Source organism: Euwallacea similis, chromosome 4, assembly GCF_039881205.1.
Source record: "Euwallacea similis isolate ESF13 chromosome 4, ESF131.1, whole genome shotgun sequence".
Taxonomy (NCBI): domain Eukaryota; kingdom Metazoa; phylum Arthropoda; class Insecta; order Coleoptera; family Curculionidae; genus Euwallacea; species Euwallacea similis.
Window position 1 is genome coordinate 498,039 of NC_089612.1, and position 26,301 is coordinate 524,339.

Consider the following 26,301-nt stretch of genomic DNA (forward strand, 5'->3'; position numbering starts at 1 on the left):
AAATCTCAGCTTTGTTATTTGCGTTAGTTGTCAAATCCGAATCATGTTCAGAAATTAAAAATAAAATTAGTTTGCCACTCCTTCCCCTCCTTGTACTGCAGTGTTTAGATACTTGAACCAATCATATCGTGTTTATTTCCAAAATTTTGGTGTTTATTGTGACTTTTTGAAACTACATTATCGGCACAGTTTTTCTTAATATTTTGTTTTTTAGTTGACTTTGAAAAGAAAGGAATTATGGATTATTGGACAAAAATAACAATCAGATATCTGACGATAAGTAACAAATGGATAAAAAAATTCCCGTTGCTAAAAAAATTACGTTATATTCTTGATGAAAATAGTTCCAATAGTACGCTTAATCTTAGCATAATCATTGCACTTACATACACCCCCATTAAACTATAAACTGTATAATTATAATATGCAACATTGCATAATGTAATAAATAACCATGAACATAAAAAATATATAACAATAATAAGTTGAAAATACAATACAAAATTATTGTCGCCCCCAGAAAAAAGGAAGCTACAACTTGTTTTTAAGTACATTTTCTTTCCAGTTGGTAATGTCCTGCCACCAGTTGGGCCTGCTCATCGCATATGGCGATCTAAATACTGCGGATTGTAGTTTTTTATAAACCTAAAATAGATAATGAATGAAACTGACAAAACTCCATATAGTCAATATTATACTTGTCCATCTGACGATCCCAATACAGAGTTGAGGATAAAATCCGGAGGTGCCAGGACGTCCACTAGAGAAACCGCATCATTCTTAAGTTCGAAACAGAGTTTTAAAATGGAGTCCTGGATTAATGTTGCTAGATCTACTCCCTCGAACACTCCGCCTTGGTATAACGTTCCTAAATGGTATTTGTCCAATGAAAAAACGGCATACAATGCAAACAATTTCAACAACACGTTTCGGAGTTCCGGATCGGCAGTTTCTGACACTTTATCTAACATCGTTTTTAACATAAGATGCTGCAAAAAAAAATTTAATCAGTGGGTAGTTATTTCAACAATTCCGTGTGTGAACTAACTTGTATATATGCTATGGACACATTCTTTGCGTAGAATACTTGATTGTCATTTTTAGCCCAGAACAAATGTTTCCTTTGCTGTAGCTCAGCTTCCAATTTGTTGTGCGTACGTTGTAAAAGGAAGCACGTTAGCCATTGGTAAATAGAAATGATATCTAAAAACATCAAATAACGATTAAAGAGTACAAGACTTAAAATATAATTCAATTACTTTCTGGTAAACATAATTCGTCTGGAGTTCTAGCTCTAATTTTAGTGTTACGCAGTATGTGAGGTGCGTTTGATAAAAAGCTCGCAGACTCCAGTGGCGTTGAAATAGGTTGATTTTGCAACACTAACGACCACAATTTAAGCAGCCAGTTACTGGTTTGTTGAATTAAAACGTGATTCTCCCCTTCATAAGTTAAGTTTGCGTCATGGTCGTTGCGAATCTCCCCTATTCCGGCAGCTAAAAAAACGATGAAAGTTGGCGACAAAAATTCGGGTCATCGACATTCATTAGTAGTATTACGGTAAGGCACTATGAATTTGGAGCTAATATTGAAACTGTTCAAAAGGTCCCTATTTTTTTAACCCTATAACCACATCTACTCTGATAACCGTTTGGAGTAATTAGAACCAACAAACACTTGTCAGCTGTTCGAAAAATTGGGCTGACAGTCATGACAGCTGATCACTGAATAAGTTCTAACCTCAAAATATAAAAACATTTGGAATTTTGTAAAAAAACCTTGAATGGTAAGATCTAAACTTAAATTTGCTTTCGGTAAGCATGAAAAATCATTATCTTATACAAATTCTAGAATATGGCATATTACGCAGTAGAATTAGACCCTTCGACTGGGAAAACCTTAAAAATGCAGCTGTATGAAAATGTTAAAAACACCATAGACCTGCGAAAACAAATTATGAATGGAGAGCTTCAATGCACTATAATAAAACCTGAACTAATCTGCGATCCCTTTCAAGTGGTTATAGCAGCTAATAAAACATTAACAAGTAAAAAACGAACCACCAAGAGCATATTTACTGAAATGCTGTATAATTTGTCTCCATCATCAAATATCAGTCAGAGTTTATTAAAATTTGGGGTGGATGACAAAAGTACGAGTTTGCTGGTGGTTACATTAGAAAACAATGGTAGCAAAAGTGATTTGGAAATGTCAGACAATATTTTTGCATTGGTAAAGGGTAACATCCTTGATATTTCAGAGCTGGGTTGTACTAGTGACATACATGCAATTAGAAAAATTTATAAAATTAGTGATGCAGAGTATCATAATGTAGACCTTTTAGATTCAGTTGTTAGTCGAATAGCTGTTAAAGAATAATAAAGTTGTTGAATAAGAAGGGCAGGAAAAATTTTACTATTGAGAAACCTGATGTTTTTAGTTATAAAATTGAGCCATCACATCTAACTTAAACGCTTTCACAACTGAGTTAACAAGCCGAAAAATCCTTTTATTAATCTTTTTTACCTTTCAAATATCCATGACCACCACATGCCTCTCTACACTCCTGAATTGCCTCCTTCATAGTCCAACCTGAAATCGGTTTGGAAGCTGATGATATAGCATGCAATTCTGTGCCCCTATCTGGTAGTTGCTCTTTGTCCATTCCTAATACTGAATCTATGGAAAACTGGTATTGCACTTCAAACAATTTCGTAGAAAAAATTCTAAGCACGTATGCTGCTGCTAAGTAAGGAAGCAGTCGATATTGCTAAAAATGGAAATGCTTCATTTTTATAACTGTTATAAATTTGTCAGTGTTCAATTAATTACATGTGTCTGATATTCCATTAATGGTACTTCTGAATCGTCGTCGGGTCCAAATTGCTTTCTCACACCTGCATATCTAATCGCAATAGTTAAAGCTTTCACGCCAAAAGCTTCACAAATAGCGGTGATTGTTACCCTTCCAATAGAGAGGGCCCCAAGAGCGGCCCCATGTCTCTTACTGGGGTCTTTAAATGGCGTTACATATTCACCTTGCTCGGTAACGTCTCCGATTTTATTAAGCAGATTTATTCTTGGAATTTCGTAATTGTTAAACATCAGAAATCTATTGAGAAATAACGTTGAACTATGATTATTTAGTACTTTAAGAGAAAAATTACCCATTATCAATACCATTCAACCCAAGCTTTTCACCCAAGTCGCCGACAATTACTCCTGGATAAGGCAGAAGCGTTTTAGGGTCTCTTATAGGGACTACGAAGCAGTGCAAGCCATGGTTCACATTTTCAGTGATCAATTGGGCATAAACCAAAGCGTGAGTGGCCATTTGTCCTAAACCTCCGGCCCAGCATTTAGCCGACTCAAAATTCTTGCTATTCATGATAAATGCCTGCTTTTCTTTGTCAAAAGTCGCAGTTGTTTGCATACCTTTGGCATTACTGCCATGGGCTATTTCTGTTAAACAATAACAACCAATAATCTAAAACAACGAAGGGAGATTTCCTTGGGTTTTCTTAATAAAAGGAAGTAATTTTTACCCTGCCCGCCTCCGAATCATTCATAAAATGCTCATGCCTGGCAGATCCCATACTAAGAATTACGTTGCTGAAGAGAGCGTCAGTAACGCTGAACTTAATGGTAGAGGAAGGTGCTAGTTGTATCATGATTCTAGTTGCTGTAGAAGGGTATTTTAGGTTTTGAATCAAATGAGAAATCGAGAGCAGTTCTATAGATTTATAAATAAAATTCTGGCGACATGCTCTTCTTCGTTGCTCATCGAAACTGGGGGTGTGAATATTATCTGGATGGTAGTCCGGATATTTCTGGAGCTCCTTGTAGAGTTCATTCTGGTAGGCAATAAAAAAGTACATGTTGTAATGAATTTGAGACACTATATAATGTCTTTCCTAAGAAAATATTTCTTTAAAATCTGCGAGGTTTAATGACCATGTGACCTTCGATCATGCGATTTCAAACTTCCGATTAGAATGTGTAATGAGGCGAAAATACAAAACGATCAAAATGATAAGACAATGCAGAAAATTTCAAGCGTAATTAGATGTCTGCATTAAGAAACTATTCTTCTAACCAAGATCTCCCTTACGAATCAGCCCACGCGACATAATTATATATTTATGACCAAAAAGTATCATAGGGATTAACTAGGTATCTATAAGGTAGCAATCATTACTCAAATCTTTAGCTTTGAGTTGACCATACATTTTTTAGAGATATCTAGACCAATAACTATTTTCTCCATACTATAGTAATTCTACTCAGAAATCTAGCTATATTATTTTTAAAATAATCTGTTAATAAAGTATGTAAGTAGACTGTTCCAAATTCAATTTTTAGTGCTACTTATTATTAAATATTACCGAATCCTCGCCTTCAATTTGCTCATCACCGTCGTAACCGCCTTCCCTCAATACCGCACTTACAACTCACATCAAGAGGAAGAATTCGAATCAGTCTAATATGAATTTTCCTGTGGTATTTAAGACTCTCACACTAGTGACCACCACACCCAAGAAGAACACCATGAGGGGTACCCCACAATAGGCCAGTACTCTTTTAATGAAGCTGATGGCACTATCAGAATTATGAAATAATCTGACGATGGACACGGCTTCAATGTTGTCATGGAAACTCAAAGATGTCCCACTGAAGCACAAGTTGCTTACAAGAAGGTTTTGACTGTAACTGCGCCTCAGTACTATCAGAATTAGAGTGAAGATAACGGGAAATTAAGGATCGGATTAATTATTTAATTTTATGCTTTATTTATTTGTTGTGCTTTATTTATTTTTAATATACAAGAATTATTAAAAGAGTGGTTTTAAGACAGATTGGGAAGTATTTAAGCTTGGGATAAAGTTGATATTAACTGACAAGTATTGCAATGGATAACAGTAAGGAAAAGAGAAAAATATTAATATTACACTGTTGCTTAGAAGAAAAAACCTCTTTGTTTCTCATTCAGAGAAAAAATTATTATCACTTTACCAATTGGCTTGGCACTGAATGTGTTCAGGTTGAACTTTTACTTAAAGGCAAATTTGTACACTCTTAGTTTCAAATTTAAATTAAAGTTTTAAGTTTCAGATGTGAAGTTTATTGTCAATAAATATCTAGTTCAACCATAGATACAGTTTAAACTAAAGTTATACAATATGAAGTAAAAATTTAATAATATGAATAATGGTATTACCAAGATAATATTAACGCTCATATTCATGCTAATACCTCTAAATAACTGTTTTTTTTACTAGTTACAGTTATGGAGCATCTGAGAGTTTTTCAGTACATATTTAGACAGATACTGATTCAGATATTACTTGAATATAATCTTCTAATATCATATGTATGAGGAAATACCTTTCAGATGCTTACATCTTTGTTCAACATGTAATTTCTGTTTATCATGCAAGGACAGTTTAGGAGATGGTTACCTAAATGGGACGAAAGCCTTGATCTCTGGACCACACGTACTTTTGGTATTAGTATTTGATGTTATATCAGCAGTATCTTCTTTATTTACCTGATATTTGATAACATCCTCACTTTCCAGAAACACTTTGAGCTTTTTCCAATCGAAAGATGCCTTTTTTCGGTAATAATCAAGTGGACCACTCTTAAAATCTTGTAGTAATTCTGCCATTCTTCCTAATGTGTATATTTTCACTTAAACACGACACATGTATACTAGTCCTACTAAAGTAATAACTTTCCACCTTAATAAGTAAACAAATTTCTTGACCTTTAATCTTCTTAATAACCTAAAGCAAATACGCACAGTCACATTTGTATATAAATGTTAATAATTAATATACTGTTAAATAATTAATTCGATTAAACTTTGGCCTAGAGAAAGTGGGACCACTATTCACAACTTACTTGACAAACCAATCAGTCGACTTTTTGACAATTAAATGTCATTGGTCATTATATTGATTGGTTGTTCTTTGACGGATGATTAAAAAATAGACTAATCAGTATTAACTCAAGTTTACGTCACTTAACGACTATTGGTCCAAGATCTAATAGGACACAATTTGAAATTTTAAAGCAGGAAAAAATAAAATTGATAAGATTATTCACTTTTAACTTATTTATTTATTAACCATTAATTTTAATAGTATATAACATGTGAAATTTAAAGATCCAACCAAGACTGAATATGTTGTTCAATTTCAACCCTAGCAGCCTTCAACTGAGGTAAATCCTCATCGGCAGCTGGATACATTTCAGCGCAATGAGCAGTACCCTTAATTAAAATCGCAGGAGCATTTTGAGTTACCGTTGAAGTAATTCCAAGTACATGCCAAGGGTCTACAGTACCATGGACAAATACCACATTATTGACTTCAATGTCCAAGGCCCCATACAAAGTATTTGTTCGGTCAGTAACATAGTCCAAATATGTGTTGTTGAATTTTATTCCAAATATGTCTTGGCATTGTTTGATGGAGAAATCTACTGGAAATTTATCACTAAATACCTGGGGTTTTTTGTCTGAGCTTTGGTAGAAACCAAATTCATTGCAAGTTTGAAAAGTCCACTGTCTGGCCCCTTCTGAGGTAGGAGCATCAAAACTAATGTTTTTCATCTCAGAAATCATTTTAGAATATTTGAAGTCTAGGCATGTCTGATTAGTGGCATCTAACATTAACTTATTAAAAGCTGCAAGTTTATTGATTTCTTCTACTTCAGAATTATTGCTCATAATGTTGCAAACAGTATCCAAAGTTATATTGCCCAAGGCAGTACCTTTAGTGCTGAGGCGATTGTCTTTGTTATACTGGGCAATTCCCGCAAAGTTGCCTGCCAAAGTGCTAAAGAAATTTGCTATATCTTGCTCATTACCAATGCTCTCTTCCAATGGATCACAAAGGTAAAACAAGGATGTTAAATGTTTGATTAGATCTTTACTTTGCAGAAGTGAATCAACCTGGGCAAATCCTGCTTTTACTGTGGTGTAACATGTTTCATCCACATCTCGCAGATCATTTGCCACCACTTGGAAATAATCCTGGAAATCAGGAATGGCAAGTAACGGACCACTAGTGCTCACTGCTCCATGAATTAGGTGAGGGTATTTCAATCTTGCCCATGCAGCTAAAGAACCTGGATAAGACCCACCAAAAGCAATCCATTTTACATCTGAGGATAAATTATATTTTTTGTTCATGGCATCCACAAAAACTGCTAAATCAGCTAAGGCTTGTTCACTGGTTAAATACTTCATATTGTCAATACTTAGATCTTCAGTGGGACGACTTTTTCCATAAAATCGATGCTCTAGTTGAAACAGTAAAGCCTTAAACTGTTTCGCATATTCAATCCATGCTCCATTTGTCATCCACACATCTGTGGCTTCACCTTCACCGCCAATCATCAGAAAAGCCACATTCTTTTTATCTTGGTCACAGAAGTCATCATTAACATAGTACCTTTGTTGCCACATAGAAGTGTCTCCCACATCAAAATGGTTTAAGTTTTGACTAAACCATCTAGTGAAGTTTCTTGGTTCATCTTGGAAGTTTTGCTCAATGGAGTTATATCTAGGGTTTCCAAGATTGCCACCTGTGACTCGACCGTTGTGAAAAAACCGCCATGAATGTACTGAACTTAAAAGCTGAAGTACAAGAAAAAGCACAGAAATAAAAATTGAGTAGAGAGACATTTTGCGATTGTATTACAGCACAGATTTGTTTGACTGGTTTGTTCAGCTTCTTTGTTTCTTATCAGAACGCACTTAAGTTTAACTTAAAACATAGATGAGATTACGATTACTGTCGTTAACTGGTATCCGTATCATTAAAATGAGTGCTTAAGTTAGCTTCTGTTATATATTAATGATTAATCATGAAAGATATTTGTATTAGATTTCCCTTTATAATAATATCGACTTGTTTTCAAAAACTGTTTATGTTTGTTGCACATTAAAACTGAAAAACTGATGTTATGAAAAGAAAAATCAACACAGAACGGTAGTCATATCATATTTAGTCGAAAACAGTTTCAGTCACTGTGAGCCCCAGTGACGGCGACGTAATGAAAATACTCTCCGCCCCTCTACACCATCATTCCTCATCATACCTGAAAAATACGAGTGTGAAAAAGCGTTTCGTTCCAGCAACCAATTCTGGCGTAGGTTCCCGAACGCATCTAATGCGGTGTTGTCAAGACAGCTCAAAAATTATTAATGTGTTATGTTGTAAAAATAAATACTACTATGGAGGGGAGAAACTGATTTATTATTGATTAAAAATTATTTAAAAAACCTATGCAGGGGAGAAATTTATTTAGAAATACATTGTCGCAAAACATATTAACTACTAAATCACGTCAAAATGGTGATTCTATCAACGTATTCGATGATACCATTATCCCTGGTTCGAATATCGCGCTCATTTTCTCAACAATTTTAGCCATGACTAACTCTGCCAATTTTATATATTTTTAGTTATGACTATATAATTATTAAGAGAATATTATACAGTTATCATATAATTTGTATAAATAAATTAAGAGGGGATTAGTAATATCCATGTAATAACAAATCAGTTTCTCCACCCTATATTTTTACAAGAAAATATGCTCGTAATTTTAATTTGACTTGGCAACACCGCAAAGCTGCTGGCTGCATTCGGGAGTTTTCGGATTTTCTTCAATAGAGTGTTGCTTTCATAGTATAACCTAAATAATTAAATATCACTACGTCACGACCACAATGTCTTGTTTGATTCTATGAACCTGTAATATTAATTTATCTTTAATCGCTTTTTCCCCAATTGAAATATTTCAATTTCTCCGTTAGTAAATTTCCAACAACCGCTACAATATGGGTAAAGGATTTAACAATTATATGTGTAAAAAGTTTTTCCACCCTGCCTCCAGAGATAATCTCAAAAGGGTAAGTTTATAATAATAATGGTGGCCAGTCATGATGGATTTGTGCAACATAATGCAATAGTGGATAGGGTTTTTTTTATGTCTTTTGTACATTTTGTGTAAAAAGCTTTATGTGCCTTACTCAATAAAATTGGTGAAGTCCCTTTCACAGTTTCGTCCAACTAAGATAATTGAAATGAATTAGTTCTGCAACAGCACTATTAACACTTTATTGTTGTTTCTCAGGTATGGATGGCAGAACAAAAAGCTGAAGCCTACAAGAAAAAGCAGGAAGAACTGAGACAGCAATATGAAAAGGAACAGGACTTGCATGACAATAAGGCCATGCTCAGCAAGGAGAGCAAGGACAAACTTGCAGTTAGTTTCATGTATGAGCCGCCACCAGGTAAATATTTTAATTTACTGAGAAGATATCTCTTTAAACTAATACCATTGTAGGTGCCCGTAAGGAAAGAGAGAAGGAAGATGATGAGCCAGAATATAAATTTGAGTGGCAGAGAAAATATAATGCTCCCAGAGAGAGCTACTGCAAAGGGGATCAAGAAATCAGAGATCAACCATTTGGAATTCAAGTCAGGAATGTTAGATGTATAAAATGCCACAAGTGGGGCCATATTAACACTGACAAGGAATGCCCTATGTATAGTTTGTCAATGAGCGCTGCCAGGTAATTCAAACACCCAAATATTGAAAATCCCCTTTCTTCCCTATGCTCTTAATTTAGTGTTGTAAATTTTTCTATAATGAATTTTCAAAATTTTTAGATCTTTGGAAAGTTCTTCAATTATGGATGAGAAATCCTTAGTCGCTCAAATGCTTGAAGATGGTTTGGCATTGAAAAAGCAACATGTTAATACTGTTGAAGCTAATAAACATCTATTAGTGAGTGAAGACGAAGATGAGAATGACGAAACCAAGTTCTTGAAGTCATTGAACAGGAAACAAAAGAAAGCTCTGTTGAAGTAAGTATTTTTTGAATGTATCATTTGTTTGAGTTGAACTAACTCTCTTATTTAATGTTACAGGAAACTTGAAAAAATAGAGAAGCGAGAACGAAAAGCTGAAAAGGAGAAAGGTAAAAAGAGGAAATCAAGTAATAGAGATGAAGGAAGTGAAGATGAAAATCCAAGGATTAAATCTAAGAAGTATCGGAAATAAAGTTTTCAATATGTTTATTATTATTGAGGGTAAACCGTCATTTTTATGTATATAAACTTAGGTGTCTTCATGATGGATTAGCTTCAACGTGGTTGAGTGAAATAAAGGATAGAGAATCGTCAGTATTTCACTAAAAAAAAACCAAGAGAGCAATAAATTAATTGTACCAGTTCTACTTCCCTATACTGTATATGTATTACAACAATTAACTTCTAAAATGTGTGAAAATAAAAGCAAATTCCAATGTGCTCTTCCAATACATACTACAACACTTAGGTTATAAAACATACATTAAAATTTCACTGAATTACAAATTATAATCTAACTCGTATCGCAAATATTGATTCTTTGGATCGTTTGCTATTCTGGGATAGCCAGCCACTAGGGCATCTTGTCCACCAATATATAACGAGTTGTAAATCTTCCAGTAAACATCTCTTACTTTCCTTGCTGGGTGGAACAATCCCTAGAGACAAAGATGCATTATTCTTCACCAATTATGTTATTAACTATTATTCATACTTGTAATGTATACTGCAATATCTTAATGGGTCCTAGAGCAACTCTCATCCCCTCAATAGCATCCATAAATGCTTGTACTAGGTGAGGAGAGGTCTCGAATATATTCGGCCACACGTAATTTAAAAGATGAACCAAGGCATCTTCGCAGCCGAAACCATATACGCCAAGAGCCATGTGTTTTATTGCTGCGCACGCAGTTTGTCTGTGTACCAAGTCACGATCCATTAGTGCATCTTCTAGGAGAGGAGCAACTGCGTATATGTAGTCCTTACCTGAAAGCGAATATTGATAGTTTATATGCTAGAAAAAATGAATTTAGTAAATGTATTTTTTTACCCATTTCTCCAATGTATTCAAACAAGAACGAAAGAGATTTCAACACTCCATTCTGGACGTTTAATTCAGGAACTCGGTACTCGTTCATCAAAGCCGGTAAAACGGTGAAGGGGGAACAAGTTTCTGCCACTATGGCAATAGCCACTGTAGTGCATACTCTGTTCTGACGTTCCTGTACTTTCAGATTATTGAGTAAAGTTGCCAAAACGTCGTGGGGACCGATAGCCTTGGCAATGTAGCCGAAAGTATTTACTGTGGCTCTGCGAATTGCTTTTTTGTGTGCTTTTAGAAGCTCTAGGAGTTCGAAACAAATTCGCATCCATTCTCTAGCTGAGACATATTCCGGTCCCCTGTCGGCTATACGGCCTACTAAGTCAATGCAATTTTCCTGGACTTTTTCGTGACGATTTTTCAAGATTGGTGTTAAGCGAGGCAACAAGTCTTTGATGGGTGGAGTCATTTTGGTCATACCTGAGTGAAGAAACAGAGTAAAAAAACAGATTTTAGATGTCAAAAGATTCGTTTTCAGATCATTGAGTCCACAAGAAGTATAACAATAACAACCCTGTATATGTATTAATTTTTCAACTTGCCGCTTTTCAAAATAAAAATCTTACCAATAACATTCACTATAGCTTTCAAAGCCCCCAGAATCGACCCTAACACTTCAGGGTATTCTTCGCCCAAATACTCATACAACACAACTCCCAAGTGACCCATCAGTTTCTCTTCTTGACAAGTCTTCATTACCACCGCAATCCTACATTAAGTAATAAGTAAATTTAAGTACGAAACTGAAAATAAGTGTGTTATTTTTACCTAGAAATTAAATCCGCAGCTTGCTGTCGAACTTTGGCAGATTTATTGTTTAATCGCCAAAGTATTGTGCCGCAAATCTGAGGCAAATATGGTTTCACACGTTTGCCCAACTGGTTTACTATCGTGCCAAAGCCGTTGAGCATTACGACATCTTCAGTAGTTTGTTCTTGGAACGCATATAGTATACCTAGAAAAACAGAAAATGAAAGATACGAAGCATAAAAAAAGATACTTGCCATCAATAAGTTGCTCTTCTAGCCGGGAATCTATATCAGCAGCTCCTAAGTTGCCCATTATCTTTTCAATACTCTCCATCACCATTTTCCTGTAGGCTTCATTCTCATCCTTGAGATCATCCACTATTCTATTAATTATTTCAGATGCGCCCACTTTATTAGCAATTTCAACCGTAGTGTCAACCAATTGCCTATAATTCCTCCTATCCAAAGCCATTCGGTGGTTCCAAAAGTGCTTAAAGAACTGCGGTAATATCTCTTCTTTAATATACTGAGGCTCCACACCATCAGTGGCGCAACACTGCTTCACTACTTTCAACACAATCTTCTTCATTTCTTCGTCTGGAGACTGAAACTCTCTGATCAGAATCAACATCACTTCCCTGGTATAATAATTCGCATATTCAGCGTCCATAAGAGGAATCAAATAACCGATGGCTTTCAGGAAAGCGGCTAACCCTTTACCTCGATGAGTTCTAATACCTAACAAGAACGTTTTAGACATTTTCTAAGATTAATAATTTGTAAAATACCTTTCCACAATGGTTTTAATACAGAATCGAAACTCTCAATTCCATAAGGAGTGGCAGCTTCGGCTAAGGCTGCTATGCCCAAAGCGGTGATAGTACGTACTTTTTGCTGTTCGTCCACTAAACCGTGTTCGATAATTTCGACAAGCGATTTCAAATGGGGTAAGATGGCACAGCCCATCAGAATAGCAATTTGTTGGACAATTTTAATACCCGTGTGACGGGCCTGCCAGGATTTCTTTGAACGGCAAACAGCTTTTAAGAATGGCAGTAGCGAAGGAATTCCTGAAAATAACAGAAGTGAATTTTCAGATAGCTAATTAGATATATCATATAACTTGTGTATAGTAATAGCCTATTAGGGATTACACAAACGTGATAGAAATAGGAGAGGAGATGATATCGCTGATTATATTGGGTTTCTTTTTCATTTTTGTACTTTTCATAGTATTATACATTATAAAGGAAGTGTGAAAGTAGTGATTCCTAAGGAACCCCTTCTTCAAGAAAAACAAAGCATTTTATATATCACATTTTTATTGAATTTGAAATGAAGGCTATTTATTATTATTATTAATTAGAGTTCACTTGCAAAGACACGTCCCCGAAGAAGACGTGGAAAATAATGAATCAGAAATATTAATAAAAGTTTGTCAATATGAAGAAATTATGACACTTAATTTAGAGGCAACCGAGCCCTCTTCGAACTATTAGATACTCGTTCTCAATCTGTTATAAATAAACAAAAGGAGGCAAAATGACAACTTTCACGAATACTGATTAGTATGAATAGGAAAGCTCAAATATGTTAAAAATTAAAACAATTATACTCACCCAAAGCAGAAGCAACTACGGCAAACGCCCTAGCCGTCGTGTTTCTCACATACTCATCGATGTTGTCAATGTCAGGCCTCATAGTGGAGATCATAGTAGCCAAACCTGCGGCCTTGGCGAGATTGGAAATGATCTCTCGACCCTCCACACGAGCATAGTAATCTTCATCGATCAACAACGGCTCGATGACTACCAAAATTTTGTGTACATAAGGTCTAACCAAATCGTCCAACTTATATAGAATTCTGTCGATGACTTTGACAAGTAAATGCCGCTCTTGATCTTCGAGGGTAGGACTCATTAAAAGGGGCAAAATTTGGTTGAACAATGGGCCGGCGCCGAATTCTCGAGCTTTATCCGTGATTTGTCTTAGAGCCGCCTTCCTCATTGGCGGAGTGCCGTTTTTGATTTTTAGTAACAATTTCATGATTTTGCGCTCCTTCTGTTCATCAGGGCTCAATGCTTCTTCGTCTACATCAACCAGCAGTTTATCGAAATACTGTGCGTCCTCCGGCTTCATGAAAGGTAAGTTCTGGCCTTTGGGTTGGTTGTCCATGTATTTCGCAGTTTTATCTTCGGCCTGAATAAAAAATCCTACGGGAGTGTTTCCTACTAACGGGGTAGGGGTGGCTGTGAGCTTTCTCGCCGGTGTTCGTATGGGAATATAACCCGCAGGGGGTGGCAACACCTTGTAGCCCGGAGGGAACATGGCGTCTAATTCTTCGTCAGAATATGGCCGGTTTCTTTCGTCTATTTCCCGTTCCCATCTAAACGCCTGTAACTGTTCGGGCGTCATTGATGCCAAGTGTCCGGGAGTGGGCGTCCCCATAGCCATAGCTTTGACCCCAACAGGAGTCGATCCACCTGGAGTTAGCATGGGGGTAGCATGTCCAGGAGTTCCGTGAGGAGTTTGCGGAGTCATTGCTCCAGGGGTCATCGTGGCATTTGACGGAGTAGCGGCGGATGGTGTTTCATCCCATCGAGAACGCCGTTTTGATGCTCCAGGAGTGGGAGTTTCCTGGATCAGGTCTGCTCCGGTTCTGTCGGTTCTTGGAGTCTCTGCCCATCCGCTGGAATGCCCCGGAGTTTCTCTTTCAGTTTTCGGTGTTTCGTCCCAACGATTTCTTCGCGCAGAAGCTTTGTCATGACCCGGAGTCTCGCGGCCTGAGTACATAAATTAATTGTGAAAAAAAAACAGAATAAAGAAATTTACCGGGTGTCGCAGCGCCAGGAGTGGCATCCCATATACGAGTGGATTGTCCGGGAGTCGCTCCAGGAGTCTCACTTCCTTTATGGCCTGGAGTTTCGTCCCAACGAATATCGGCTGGTGTTTTCTAATCAATTAAAAAAGTCTGAAATTAGTTGCAACTAGTCGCCATTAGAATATTTACATCTCCCTCCCAAACAGGAGTGGCAGCCGTACTCGGAGTTGAAACTGACAAAGTTTTCTTCTTGGCTGGCACAAATGACTCTTCGACAGTTTGATCCCAACGACCTCGTTTTTTAGTTGCAACTTTCGCGTCGCCGTTTTGTGCTTTCAAACTTCCTTCTTTAGCTTTTTCCACTATTTTTCGACGTACCTAAGGCCAACAAAATTTAGTTATATCCCTCTCACATGTGGCTAAGAATAAGACTTCTCATTCCTGAAACAAACGTACCTCATTTTCTTCACCCTTCAAAAGGGTTTCTTTCATAATCTGTGTGTACCCTCTGGCATTGATATCTGGAGTTTTGCCACCTGAAATCAGAGCAAACCCAGAAAAAAAATTAGTATACAGAAGCACTTGTTGGCAAAATAAAACTGCCAAATGGGCAGGAGTTTTTGATATTGTTTCCTGTTAAACAATTTTCAGCTGAATAAAAAGCAATGTTTGTTAAATAATACTAACTTTTAGGTAATTTTACGAATTAAAAATAGAATACGATACGACAGAAAAAACTAGTATTTTCAAAAAAAGTAAAATTTTTATTCAGCTTCCCAATACTAAAAAATCATTTGACACCACATTTCCTTCTACATTACTAATTACTCCCCAACCAAAAAGAAATTGTATTAAAGACAAAATCTTTTGATTATTTTATCTTAAGAATCATCTTCAATTATGGCTCTCTTAAGAAAATGTGGCGATCAAATAATATACGTACGTGCTGGCTGGATCTCCCATAATAATCGGAGCTTTCTCGAAATCTGTTGGTCAAATTGAACCTAAAAATAGGCTGGGGTAAATTAATAATTTTCTGAACATTACACACACCCTTTCACACTTGGACTGATATAAAGGATAATCATTAAAAAAAAAACTGAAGTAGGTTTTAAAGCATTAGAGGCAGTCTTGAATAATTTCATCTGTTATCAGCAGTTGCTCAATGTTTAATGGTAAATAGCAAATAGTTTAATCGACGCTCTAAATTTACGGTTCATCGCCTACTGTAAGGTTTTTTTTTAATGATAACCGGTTTCTTTTACCATCAATTAGGTAGTGTAATATTTGCCGAGATTCCGTTCAGCAGTTACCTCAACCTCATCTTGTCAAACCTAAATCTGGATCTCCATTGAGAACAAAATGAGCAATAATTAGTCTCTTGTTGCAGTATTCACTTATCAAAAAGTTGAGTATAGATAGCTATTTGCCTGGACCTTTTAAGCAGTCACATTCAACTCTACACATTCATTCATTGTCACTTGATACCCCAATTAAGAAAATTTTGATTTCTAGCTCCTTCCATTAATATTGATGTTACAATAAGGAGAGAAAACAAGACTTCCTTTCAAAATTTAATAAAGTCACAGTAGGTGTTTGTCACAACATAATTACTTATTTGCTATGCCATTTTGCATAGGAAAAATTCATCAAATATCAATACTTAAAACAAAAATCACAAATAGTAAAATATTCATACTCTGTAATGGAATTACTTACCGTCAGCAAAAGGATCAACCCTTTCAGGTGAAATAATCATAATCCGTCTTTTCTGTCTGTACTCATCTTCCCTGTCTGCAATAGTCAGTCTTCGACGATCGGCAAACGGATCATAATCCTTTTCACTCTGCACATGAAATACATCCATTATAATAATATATCATAATCTATTACTAAGAAAGTTTATATCTGGAGTATTGCTTTTGGAATCTGTTTAACCTTGTGGTGGTCATAGAGTAGGGCAAAAAAATTAGTTATTTACTTTATAGAGGTATGAAATGTGTTCTAAACATGCATACATATTACATTTGTATCATTGCAAATACAACTAATTTATTTTTACAGCCCTGTATCATATAACAGTTTGTGCAGAATCCTGTGTATTCTCATTAGTATTCTCCAATTTTACTAATATTCCCAAACTTCTCAAGTTTATATGTTTGTGCTTAACTGTATTGGTCATGGCAACTTCATACATATTAATTTACCACTGCACAAGTCACAATAATTTTATAACCAACATAAGCCCAGAATGGGTGAAGATACTGGGATGCTGATCAATACATCACCTATCCCCAATTCTAATTATTTATAAAATTTAATTGCCTCATTGGTTAACCTTTTCTGAACTCCTATTTAAAAACATATTGAAACTTGATAAAATAATAATTAAAATCAGACTGTTGATTTCTTAGATAGGGAGATGATTACTGAAGTTAATATGCTTCTTACCTGTGCAACATCATTTAACAAAGCCACAGGAGCTCCTAGCCCGGTTCGTTTTTGGGAATAGCCCACATCCTCCTCATCATCATCAACTTCATCGTTAGCAGCAATGGACGTTACATAGCCCTCATACTTTTTATCTTTTCCATCATAAATTTCACTATCAAAATAGCCACTCTCTCCTAAACTAACTCCTTTGTCAGTTTCTTCAACAGGTAATTCCTTCTTTTTGCTTTGCAAATCTCGAATCTGAGCCTCGATATCTACAAACAAGAGCATGGATTGCAAGAAAGCGCTAATTTTTTTAATGCTTATTTACCCTCGTGTGTACGCGGAACTTCCATGTTTTTAGCAGTAAACGTGGACCATTAATTTGGGAAATTTTTACAACACGATTAATGATAAATGGATTTAATAAACTGGCAAATAAAAAGCCTTCAAGCGGTTCTGTGTTGGGTTGGATTGAGTTTTCCTCCTTCCAAAACAAATCGAATGGAAAATGGCTGAATGACACCTGATGGCATGTGACATGACATTCCGGGAAGTAATTGGTTAAAAGATAAATATAACCGCACTTTTTTGTAAAATAATTTAAATTTTACACACTTTTCAAAATCCAAAATATAAATTCGTTTAAAATATTTAAAATAGTGATTTTCCTTATTATCTAAGTCAAGTGAAAATGTTTGCTAGTAAACGTTTAGTAATGTTTTCCTGGAATTCAAGAAGTATTTTTAAAAATATGTCCACAAACTCTAGATATCAGTCTAAACAAATTTGCATCCAGTTTTTTCCATTTTTGAGAAATAATTCTTCACAACCAGGATTTTCAAATCAAGATGATACAAAAGAAATAGAAGTGTGTCCTAATTCCTCCGTTGGTAAGGTAACCTCTGTTGTCTTTTAATAAATTTCAGAAACACAGAAACTCAAAACCAAGTTGAAGGTGTTTAGACCAAATTCTTAAATTATTAAAGTTCTGAACCTGAAACTTTGCCAACCCTCATGTGTTATGAATATATATAAGAAACTTATCTTTGTCAAAAGTCAAGTGTTCTTTTCTTGTAGCAACAATGTATTTTGTATGGATGTCAAAATTTATGAGGGTTAGATTTAGGCAAACTTAAGCTAAAAATCAACATCTTATCCTTATTAACATCTTGTCTTCATTAACACTAAATATAATGTATGTGTTATAAGAAGTTCCATTGGCTGATAACTAAGGGTGCTGTATTTACAATTTGGAGAAATTGAAGTTATGGGTATTGCTTCTTCTAGAGAGAGTGTCTGGCAATCAAGATTTGCTTCTTCTAGAAATAGTTAAATTACAAAGAATATGCTCCAACTGTTTATCAAGTGAACTTTCTATGATGTATAAATGGTGATTCATTAACGATGGGAAATCTGAAATCTTGAGGTACCATATGCCAAATGGTAACAGTCATAAATAATTTACAATTGTCACTAAATATGGCAAATTAAGAATATTTTGCCATTACATGATGAAACATTCCAATTTTGAATTCAAAAATTGTTCAAAGAAAACAGAGGGAAATCATATATGTACATATATTACACATAGAATAAAATTTTATGTAAAATTGTTTTGTTGAATTTTTTTTTTTATTAGACATTTAATAAAGTATATTTTTAAATAGGTTCAGAAAATACAATCAGTTCACCAGAACATTTAGAGGCAATTACCAAAGGGGACAAGGATCTGGAACATAAGCTAAAAGTTATAATGTTAGAGGTTGAGGTTCTAAGGCAGAGCGGAAGACCAGTTCCAGATAATGACTTTATCACTCCAGAAATGTGGGACTATTTACTTAACCTTTCCTCTAGAAGTGCAAGAACGAAATATTTAGAATTCCTGTTTAAAATCACTAAGAAAAAACAAAGGGATTTGGTATGTGTAAAGAATTTTTTTAACTGTGTTTTTGGTGGATATGGAATGTAAAAAATTACTTACATGAGGTCATAAATTTTTGCAGGAAAAAAAATTAGAAAAACGCAAGGAATTTGCAGAATTTATGTCCAGAAAAGAACCAATTGTATCATTGCCAGTAGAAGAGCATGCTTTTAAGTATGGTCTGCAATTCAACAACATATTTACACGTTTTAGAGATACCACCATAAACCATTTATATAATAGGAAATTAGTTGAAACAATGCAATTTGGCCAAAAACTAGTGATTGACTGTGGTTATGATAAAAATATGACTAGACGGGAAAATTATAATACTGGCAAACAGCTTATGTTGTTATTTTCTGAGAATCGTGCTCATGATGGTGAGAAAGTCAACGAACTATAAAACGTTGGGAATAATTTTTTGTAATTACAGAACCATTTGACATTCATTTTACCAATCTAAACTTAAGCAGTGATATTACAAAAAGCTTAGAGAAGAATATTCCTACAGTTTTTGAAAAGGAATTTCCTATAAATATTCATGAAAATAGTTACTTGGATTTGTTTCCCAAGGAAAGGCTGATTTATCTCACTCCACATTGTAGAGAGGAAATGACGACATTTGATCATGATGCAATCTATATTATAGGCGGTATTGTGGATAAGGTAATAAGTATTTTTTAAATTACACTACAAGAAGTTTTAGGTTTTATTCCTACAGGTTAATAATGAACCAATCTCATTAGCTAAAGCCAAACGAGAGGGTCTGGCCATGATGAAATTCCCTTTGGACAGATATCTGCAATGGGGTGGTGGTTCTGGTAAAAGTTTGACAATAAATCAATGTGTGGCAATTTTGCTGGATTTAAAAAAAACTGGAGACTGGAATTGCGCCTTAAAACACGTCCCCAGGAGGAAATTAGTTGATCTTGAGAGTAACTACAGGTCAAAATCGTTATTTAATTCTAATCCACAAAGACCTGTTGAACCAAAGCGAAAAACTAGTTGGCGGCCTGGGAATAGTTCTAAACCACTTGGAGGAAGGGTGAAAGATTTTTATGATGAATAATAAAATTTTAATTTTTTGTTAAGGATTGTTTATTTGAATCCTTAATCGAAAACTGCGGGTTTAAAATCTAGGATTTTAAATAACTAATATGTACAAAATATTGTACAATACATATAATAGAAAAGTTCAATTTAATTATAATTTAATTCCTTCGCCTTCTGACACGAGAAATTCTCCAGGCATTGGGTTCCTCGTATTTATTATACAGCGGTTCGAGTCGTTGATTTTTCTTGAATTTGCTAAGTTTGGTTGGGTCCGAGAATTTAAAGAAAGCTGGAGCAAATTCTACCAACCATTTGGGGTCAATTGTGGTGACTTCCCGCATATATTCTTTTGTCGTGCACACTAATTCGTGGTAAATAACCCTGAAAATTTATTAATGTTGACAGTGAAACATAGACTAAATAAAACTTACCATTCAGGCTGTCTATTAAAAAGGGCACTGGAAGGATGAATATAAACGACTTGGCTGTCTACTAGCGTTCTGTAACCCTCCTGGGGATCTTTCTTTGCGGCATTCCTAAAAAATCCCGAACAAATGGCCTTTTGCACACGCACGGTATTTCTTTCTGCCGATACCACGTCCAGTTTATGCCTAAAAATATTATTGTTTAACAAATAACACCATACAACCCATTACCTGTCCATGATTCCCAATAGTTGCTTGCGCACATCTTGAGCTCGTTTCAAAGTCCGAATTTGCACAAAATTTTCGTAACACCAAGCATTGGAAAATTTATTGTTTTTCCAGCTATTGTACACAGCCAACAACGTTAAATGGTCCCCTTCCGGCTGATTAAATTTCGCTTTTTTCTGATCGGCCAGTGCTTGTTTATCTTTCGGTCTATAAAATACATTTTGAACCGAAAGCATGCTAACTATGGTCAGAATCTCATCTGAACATTGCAGGGCTACCGACATGATTAGCATTTTGGACAAATTGGGTTCTAGAGGAAATTCAGCCATCTACAGTAACAAATAAAAAACAAAAATTAAATTCGCCAAAAAGATATTTTGCTTTGTACTCACTCTACGACCTAAACGGGTTAAAAGTCCTTCATCATCTAAGGCGGATAGCGAATGCAACTGCTCTAGTGCCATAATAAGTGACTCTACAGGAGGGGCGTCCATGAAATCAAAGTGCAATAAATCGTTAATGCCCATGGTTTTTAGTTGAAGTACCTGTACAGATGGAACATAGGTTACAAATAAATTGGTAATTCACCGAGAATCATACAGTGGTAGCCAAATTTGTGCGCTGGATTTCGGGAACTGGAGTAGGTAACATTTCATCCCTGTAAGCACGTTCCGTGTATAATCTATAACATTTTCCTGGGCCTGTACGACCAGCTCTTCCAGCTCTTTGCTTGGCTTGCGCCTAAAGATAAATTAGTAAATTTTATATTATATAGTAATCGTAAGAACATTATATTATATTATAAAAAAAATTTACCTGAGAAATCGGAGTGACCACCAAAGAATCCATTCCAGTCTTCGAATTATAAACTTTTTGTTTCACAAATCCGGGATCTACTACATAAAAAATACCGTCTATTGTCAAGGAAGTCTCGGCAATATTGGTTGCTATGACTACTTTACGACTCCCCGGAGGAGCTGGCTCAAATATCCTAGTTTGCATTTCTGAGGGTAACGCCGAATACACGGGTAGAATTATCAATTCTGGTACTTCAGGACCTGAAAAACGATTATTATGAAGTTCAGCTATTTCTCAGTAATGACGTTTACCTAGTGACTTCATCCGCTCGTATAGAATTTCACATGCGGTGTCAATTTCCTCTTGCCCAGTTAAGAACAGTAAAATATCTCCCGGAGGTTCTCGAAGGTGAATTTGCATTACAGTAATCAAACTGGCGTCTAAATAGTCAGTTTCCGGTTCTTTGGTATACAAAACTGCTACCGGAAATGTCCTACCTGAAATGAACAAAGTTAGTTTACAGTTTTTACATTTTGATTTTTCTACCTGGTATAGTAAAAATCGGAGCCTCAAAGAAATATTGAGAAAACTTGACTGCGTCCAATGTTGCAGATGTCACAATGAGCTTCAACTCTGGTCGCTTCGTTACTGCCTGTTTCAACAAACCAAATAACACATCGGTGTGTATAGTCCTTTCGTGAGCTTCGTCTAACATTATGACTGAATATCCTTTGAGATCCAAATCCATAAGACATTCTCGTAGTAACATCCCGTCTGTCATATATCTATAATGTAGTTATAAATTTAAAAAATCGTTTATAGAAGTGTACTTAGTTTATTTACTTAATAATAGTCTCTGGACTGGTGCAGTCTTCAAAGCGAATTGTATAACCGACTTCTTGTCCTAATCTACATCCAAATTCTTCTGCAACCCTTTTCGCCACGGACATCGCGGCCACACGTCGAGGTTGTGTACATCCAATTTTACCTCTGGCTGTAAATCCCTCTTCTGCTAAATACTGCGTGATTTGTGTGGTCTTTCCTGAGCCAGTTTCTCCGATTACGATCAAAATTTGATTATCTGTAACAGCCTAAAAGGAAGGTATATGTAAAGTATAAAAAAATATTCAAATAACATTACTTTTCTTAATTCCTCTTTTAGCTTGTAGATGGGTAATGACTGTCGTTGCTCGATAATAGTAAGATTGGTCTTTTTGCCAAAAGAGGACTTTTTGCCGCCTATGACGTGTTTTTTCCACTCTGGAAGATCTTGCGACTGTAAGCCGATGCCTCTTGACGGAATCGCTTTAGATTCGTCTTAAAAAGAAAGTTTACAAAATTCATTAAAAGTAAAAATAATTTTGCGTACCTTCAGGAAGAGGATCAATCCAAGTTTTATTTTTCCCTGATGGCTGTGAGTCCACCTCCGCTTCTCTTTGCAGCATTTTTTGTTCTCTTCTCTCCTTGGATAAGGCGGACTGCATCATCGCCGCTTGTGCGAGTGAGCCATCAGGATTCTTGACAATTCTATTAAAAATTGGACTCAGTAAAACCTTATCGCATAGAATGAAAGTTAAAAACTAAAAGATATGTTCGAATATAAATTATCCTTTTACCTGACTGGACTTAAGTCGTGTAAAGCTCTACCATGACCGCTGAGAAACGGGGGCTCATCTTCGACTAGCTCAATTTCAATATCCGCTTCTCCATCTTCCTCATCTTTCGGCAACAAACCAGTCTCATCATCAAAGTCCGGCAGTTCACTTTTATCGATGCATCCAGACGAAATCATCTACAGAATCAGAGTAACTTTGTTATCGGGTTTGAAACAGAGACGGGATTTTTTTCTAAAGATAAGATATCAAATAGCCTTACTTGTTTAATTTCCCATCTCTCAGGGCTAGATATTCTAGTGACTCTCTTTCTTGAATCTTCTTCTCCTTCATCCAAACTTACAGGAAGCCTAAGTACTGACGTACTGTTATGCATAGGTCTATCTGGGTTTCGATCTAAAATCAAATACATTATTATTGTTGAACAAGAAGAAACAGACAAAAAATACATAGAAAAATCATTTATTTTTCTGTGAACAAAAGGATATTTGTATAGAAGAGTAAAATTGTGGTATTACCTTTATCTTCTCTTTCCTGAGGAGCATGTGACAATGGATTCAGATCTTTTCCAGTTAGTTGATCAACATCTTTCATAGACAAGGAAACCTTCTGACCAGTCACAGATAGCACCTTAACCTTAATAAGAATATGATATGTGACACATCCTTATGTAATCTATATAATAAGATCTTCCTTATCCATATAATAAGATGGGTAGCAGGAAGAGAACAATGAAAGGCTCTGCCTTCCAAACAAAAACACATATGTTGCAGGTATATTTTAGTATTTTTCAAGTCTATGTTCTATGAAGGTAGATAGTCATATTAAAATGTGTTTATCCATACATTTCACACGCAGATACACTGCAAACAAATAAATTCAGCTATTATCAACTATCAGTAAGTAAAAGTGATCTATTTTTACAGAATGATTCTAATTCCAATCACTAAATATACCTGTTTGCCAGGCACCTGCCTGTGGGATGTATCATATAAATATTTTAATATTTGATTATGTCTCTTTATAAAACATAGCTATAAAAGACTAAAATTGCAACGAAAATCGCCAGTAAAAATATGGTGTGCAAATTAAGTAAATGTTATGAAAATATGTAATTATAAGCAATTTTGCTCAGCAGCACCTAAAAAATTTCTTGTTGAAAACTTAGTGATAAATAAAATAGCATTTTATTGCCTTCAAAGTACTAGTGATCTAACTGCTTTAATAAAAATTGATAAAGCATGGCATTATTAAACTATTTTAGGGTGTCAAAACTAAGTTACCTTCACTTTGTTGCCTCTGGAAACAACCTCAGACACTTCAGACACCCTGCCCTCGGCCCTTAACTGAGAGATGTGCACCAGACCTTCCCATCTTCTTCTTAACCCTTCCAATTGAACAAAACAACCGAATGGCACAATGTTTGCCACTTTTGCATTGTAAAGCTAGAAACACCATTTGTCATCAACAAAAAAACATTAAAACAAATTTTAACTTACTTTTCCTGGCACTGGATCATCATCCAGTTCAACACTAATTTGGCTTCTATCATGACTCCTACTCCTATCCCTTCTATTTCTTCTTGTAGATCTACTTCTATCCCTCCTGTACTTATTTCTGTCCTTTGATCTGCTCCTCATTCTTCTTCTGTTTCTGTCCTGGTCTCTACTATGATCTCCAAAGCGTCCCCTATCTCTTGATCCTGACCTATGTCGGTTTCGATCTCTTCGATCCTCATGTCTTCGACCTCTTGAGCGAGATCTATGCTTGGATCTAGATCTATGCCTTGACCTTGATCTGTGTCTTGATCTAGATCTATTGAAAATTAGAGCATGCAAATATACATAAAACCAAGCTTACCTCCTTCTTTTTCTGTCTCCATCACTTTTAGTTTGATTGGCTGATGGAGCCTTGGCCTCAAATTGTGCCATAAGGTCTGCAACAACAATGTCATTATCTTCAGTTGGCTTTTTTCCATCTTCCTGATTGGTAACCTTCTCATTGTCTTCTCCATCACTTAATGGTATTTGGGGCTCATTTGGTAATGCCAAGCCAGGAAACTTTACTGCCAAATCATCACTGGATTCTGGTACTGCATTCTGGCCTTTGGCATGACCCTTTTTGGGTTTCATATGCTGAATGATTCTCAATAAGTTTGAGATGAATGAGTCTGAAAACTCGGCTCCATTCTCAGTAAGAGCTTTTCTGAAGGATTCAAGAGTACTGTTTTTTTCTGACAAATGGATTATGAATTCCGCTACAAAAAAAGGGGAATTGGAGTTATAAAATGCTACATATATAAAAGAAAAATGTGTAGAAAAAATAGAGATTGTTTCACCTAGATCCTTGTCGTTCATCCCCAGATGATTCTCAAGTTCTGTACATATTTTTGAGACTAAGGATAAATATTCTAACTTTTCAACCTCGTCCATATTTTATATATAAATTCCTACAAGTAGACCCAGTGAATAAAATAATGTAAAATGTGAGTTACTGTAACGTTTATTAGCAAACAAAACTTTATGCTTTTAGAAGAAAACCATTTATTGTATAGGTTAGGTTTTGACGTTGACATAAAAAATCAGCAATTAGCAGTAGCCGGCCAATTATATTTAAAAGCCACGAACTAGAAAGGCCGGGGAAGACAACGGACACCATTTCCTTTTACAATTTTTCTGAGCCGGAGGGCTTTTCTTTCAAAGACACAGTAGGAAGTTCCCAGAAAAACTCTATACCTTTTATATAAAGCACTTTTTTTCCAAACTGAAAAATTAAGCAGTTAAAACTGGAAGCCTTAATAATAGAATACCATATATTATGCGACCGAATCGCTATGCTTTATGATGCGACTTCGATAAAAACTAAAATTGTTACGGCATTTTTTCGGATGTTATCAAATATTTTTTGAAAAAAAAACACTGATTTTCAAAAATAAGGGAGAAAATGATTTTGGAAAAAAATTGTTTTGATTTTTGGGACATATCAATAATATATTCAAAAGCCATTTATATCTCAGTAAGTTTACTTTATTTATATCACCTTCGGTTAATTTGGAAATTACATTAGTTTACGAGAGTCCCATGCTGGATATCCTTATCTTGGACATACTGTATGTATCGCAGGATGATATTTTGTCAAGATCTAATTAAGTGAATTTAAAATTCCGCAAAAAATAATAAAAAATATAGAATAAAAGCGACGTTGCCATAGCTCTAACTTCTCGAGTGTTTCCAAGTATTCATTTTTGACAAATAGAGTTGATTTC

General features: G+C 35.5%; 8 protein-coding genes across 10 annotated transcripts in view; 3 read left to right on the top strand and 5 right to left on the bottom strand.

Annotated features, from left to right (window-relative positions):
* LOC136408613 (uncharacterized) overlaps positions 1–26,301 on the bottom strand; it is a 42,131-nt gene that overhangs the window by 3,760 nt on the left and 12,070 nt on the right. The window lies entirely within an intron of this gene.
* Positions 371–5,819, bottom strand: LOC136408269 (peroxisomal acyl-coenzyme A oxidase 3-like). The gene is made up of 9 exons (XM_066389153.1): positions 5,549–5,819; positions 3,546–3,854; positions 3,168–3,487; positions 2,833–3,112; positions 2,527–2,770; positions 1,260–1,496; positions 1,049–1,203; positions 699–989; positions 371–645 (listed from the first exon to the last, which is right to left on the bottom strand). Exons 1-9 carry the CDS (start codon positions 5,666–5,668, stop codon positions 532–534), a joined length of 2,070 nt encoding a protein of 689 aa, XP_066245250.1. The 5' UTR covers positions 5,669–5,819; the 3' UTR covers positions 371–531.
* LOC136408165 (EKC/KEOPS complex subunit TPRKB-like) lies at positions 1,778–2,426 on the top strand. The gene has a single exon (XM_066389015.1). The coding sequence runs from the start codon at positions 1,855–1,857 to the stop codon at positions 2,377–2,379; it is 525 nt and encodes a 174-aa protein (XP_066245112.1). The 5' UTR covers positions 1,778–1,854; the 3' UTR covers positions 2,380–2,426.
* Positions 6,135–7,752, bottom strand: LOC136408317 (putative serine protease F56F10.1). The gene has a single exon (XM_066389236.1). It carries the CDS (start codon positions 7,691–7,693, stop codon positions 6,164–6,166), a length of 1,530 nt encoding a protein of 509 aa, XP_066245333.1. The 5' UTR covers positions 7,694–7,752; the 3' UTR covers positions 6,135–6,163.
* Positions 8,720–10,517, top strand: LOC136408605 (corepressor interacting with RBPJ 1). Its single transcript, XM_066389688.1, has 5 exons — positions 8,720–8,926; positions 9,151–9,310; positions 9,364–9,592; positions 9,690–9,887; positions 9,951–10,517. The coding sequence occupies exons 1-5, from the start codon at positions 8,855–8,857 to the stop codon at positions 10,081–10,083; spliced, it is 792 nt and encodes a 263-aa protein (XP_066245785.1). The 5' UTR covers positions 8,720–8,854; the 3' UTR covers positions 10,084–10,517.
* Positions 10,254–17,485, bottom strand: Sf3b1 (splicing factor 3b subunit 1). 2 transcript variants are annotated; one of them, XM_066389686.1, is made up of 14 exons: positions 17,327–17,485; positions 17,014–17,270; positions 16,282–16,408; positions 15,019–15,098; positions 14,752–14,940; positions 14,574–14,694; positions 13,361–14,524; positions 12,530–12,811; positions 11,997–12,479; positions 11,761–11,947; positions 11,559–11,701; positions 10,942–11,412; positions 10,606–10,877; positions 10,254–10,549 (listed from the first exon to the last, which is right to left on the bottom strand). In XM_066389686.1, exons 1-14 carry the CDS (start codon positions 17,349–17,351, stop codon positions 10,391–10,393), a joined length of 3,960 nt encoding a protein of 1,319 aa, XP_066245783.1. In that variant the 5' UTR covers positions 17,352–17,485; the 3' UTR covers positions 10,254–10,390. The 2 variants fall into 2 exon arrangements, with proteins under 2 accessions (XP_066245783.1, XP_066245784.1); XM_066389687.1 differs by lacking the exons at positions 17,014–17,270; positions 17,327–17,485 and adding an exon at positions 15,506–15,566 and having other exon boundaries at positions 15,828–16,405.
* Positions 17,622–20,008, top strand: rswl (roswell). Its single transcript, XM_066389911.1, has 5 exons — positions 17,622–17,888; positions 18,666–18,916; positions 19,002–19,299; positions 19,353–19,585; positions 19,641–20,008. Exons 1-5 carry the CDS (start codon positions 17,690–17,692, stop codon positions 19,986–19,988), a joined length of 1,329 nt encoding a protein of 442 aa, XP_066246008.1. The 5' UTR covers positions 17,622–17,689; the 3' UTR covers positions 19,989–20,008.
* On the bottom strand, positions 20,005–25,579 carry pea (ATP-dependent RNA helicase pea). Of its 2 annotated transcripts, none has more exons than XM_066389908.1 (18): positions 25,375–25,579; positions 24,897–25,293; positions 24,536–24,851; positions 24,320–24,481; positions 23,555–23,672; positions 23,299–23,432; positions 23,040–23,215; positions 22,793–22,950; positions 22,565–22,740; positions 22,267–22,514; positions 21,970–22,208; positions 21,735–21,920; positions 21,442–21,683; positions 21,226–21,366; positions 21,018–21,170; positions 20,629–20,954; positions 20,404–20,583; positions 20,005–20,353 (listed from the first exon to the last, which is right to left on the bottom strand). In XM_066389908.1, the coding sequence occupies exons 1-18, from the start codon at positions 25,466–25,468 to the stop codon at positions 20,131–20,133; spliced, it is 3,669 nt and encodes a 1,222-aa protein (XP_066246005.1). In that variant the 5' UTR covers positions 25,469–25,579; the 3' UTR covers positions 20,005–20,130. The 2 variants fall into 2 exon arrangements, with proteins under 2 accessions (XP_066246005.1, XP_066246006.1); XM_066389909.1 differs by having other exon boundaries at positions 24,536–24,845; positions 25,375–25,578.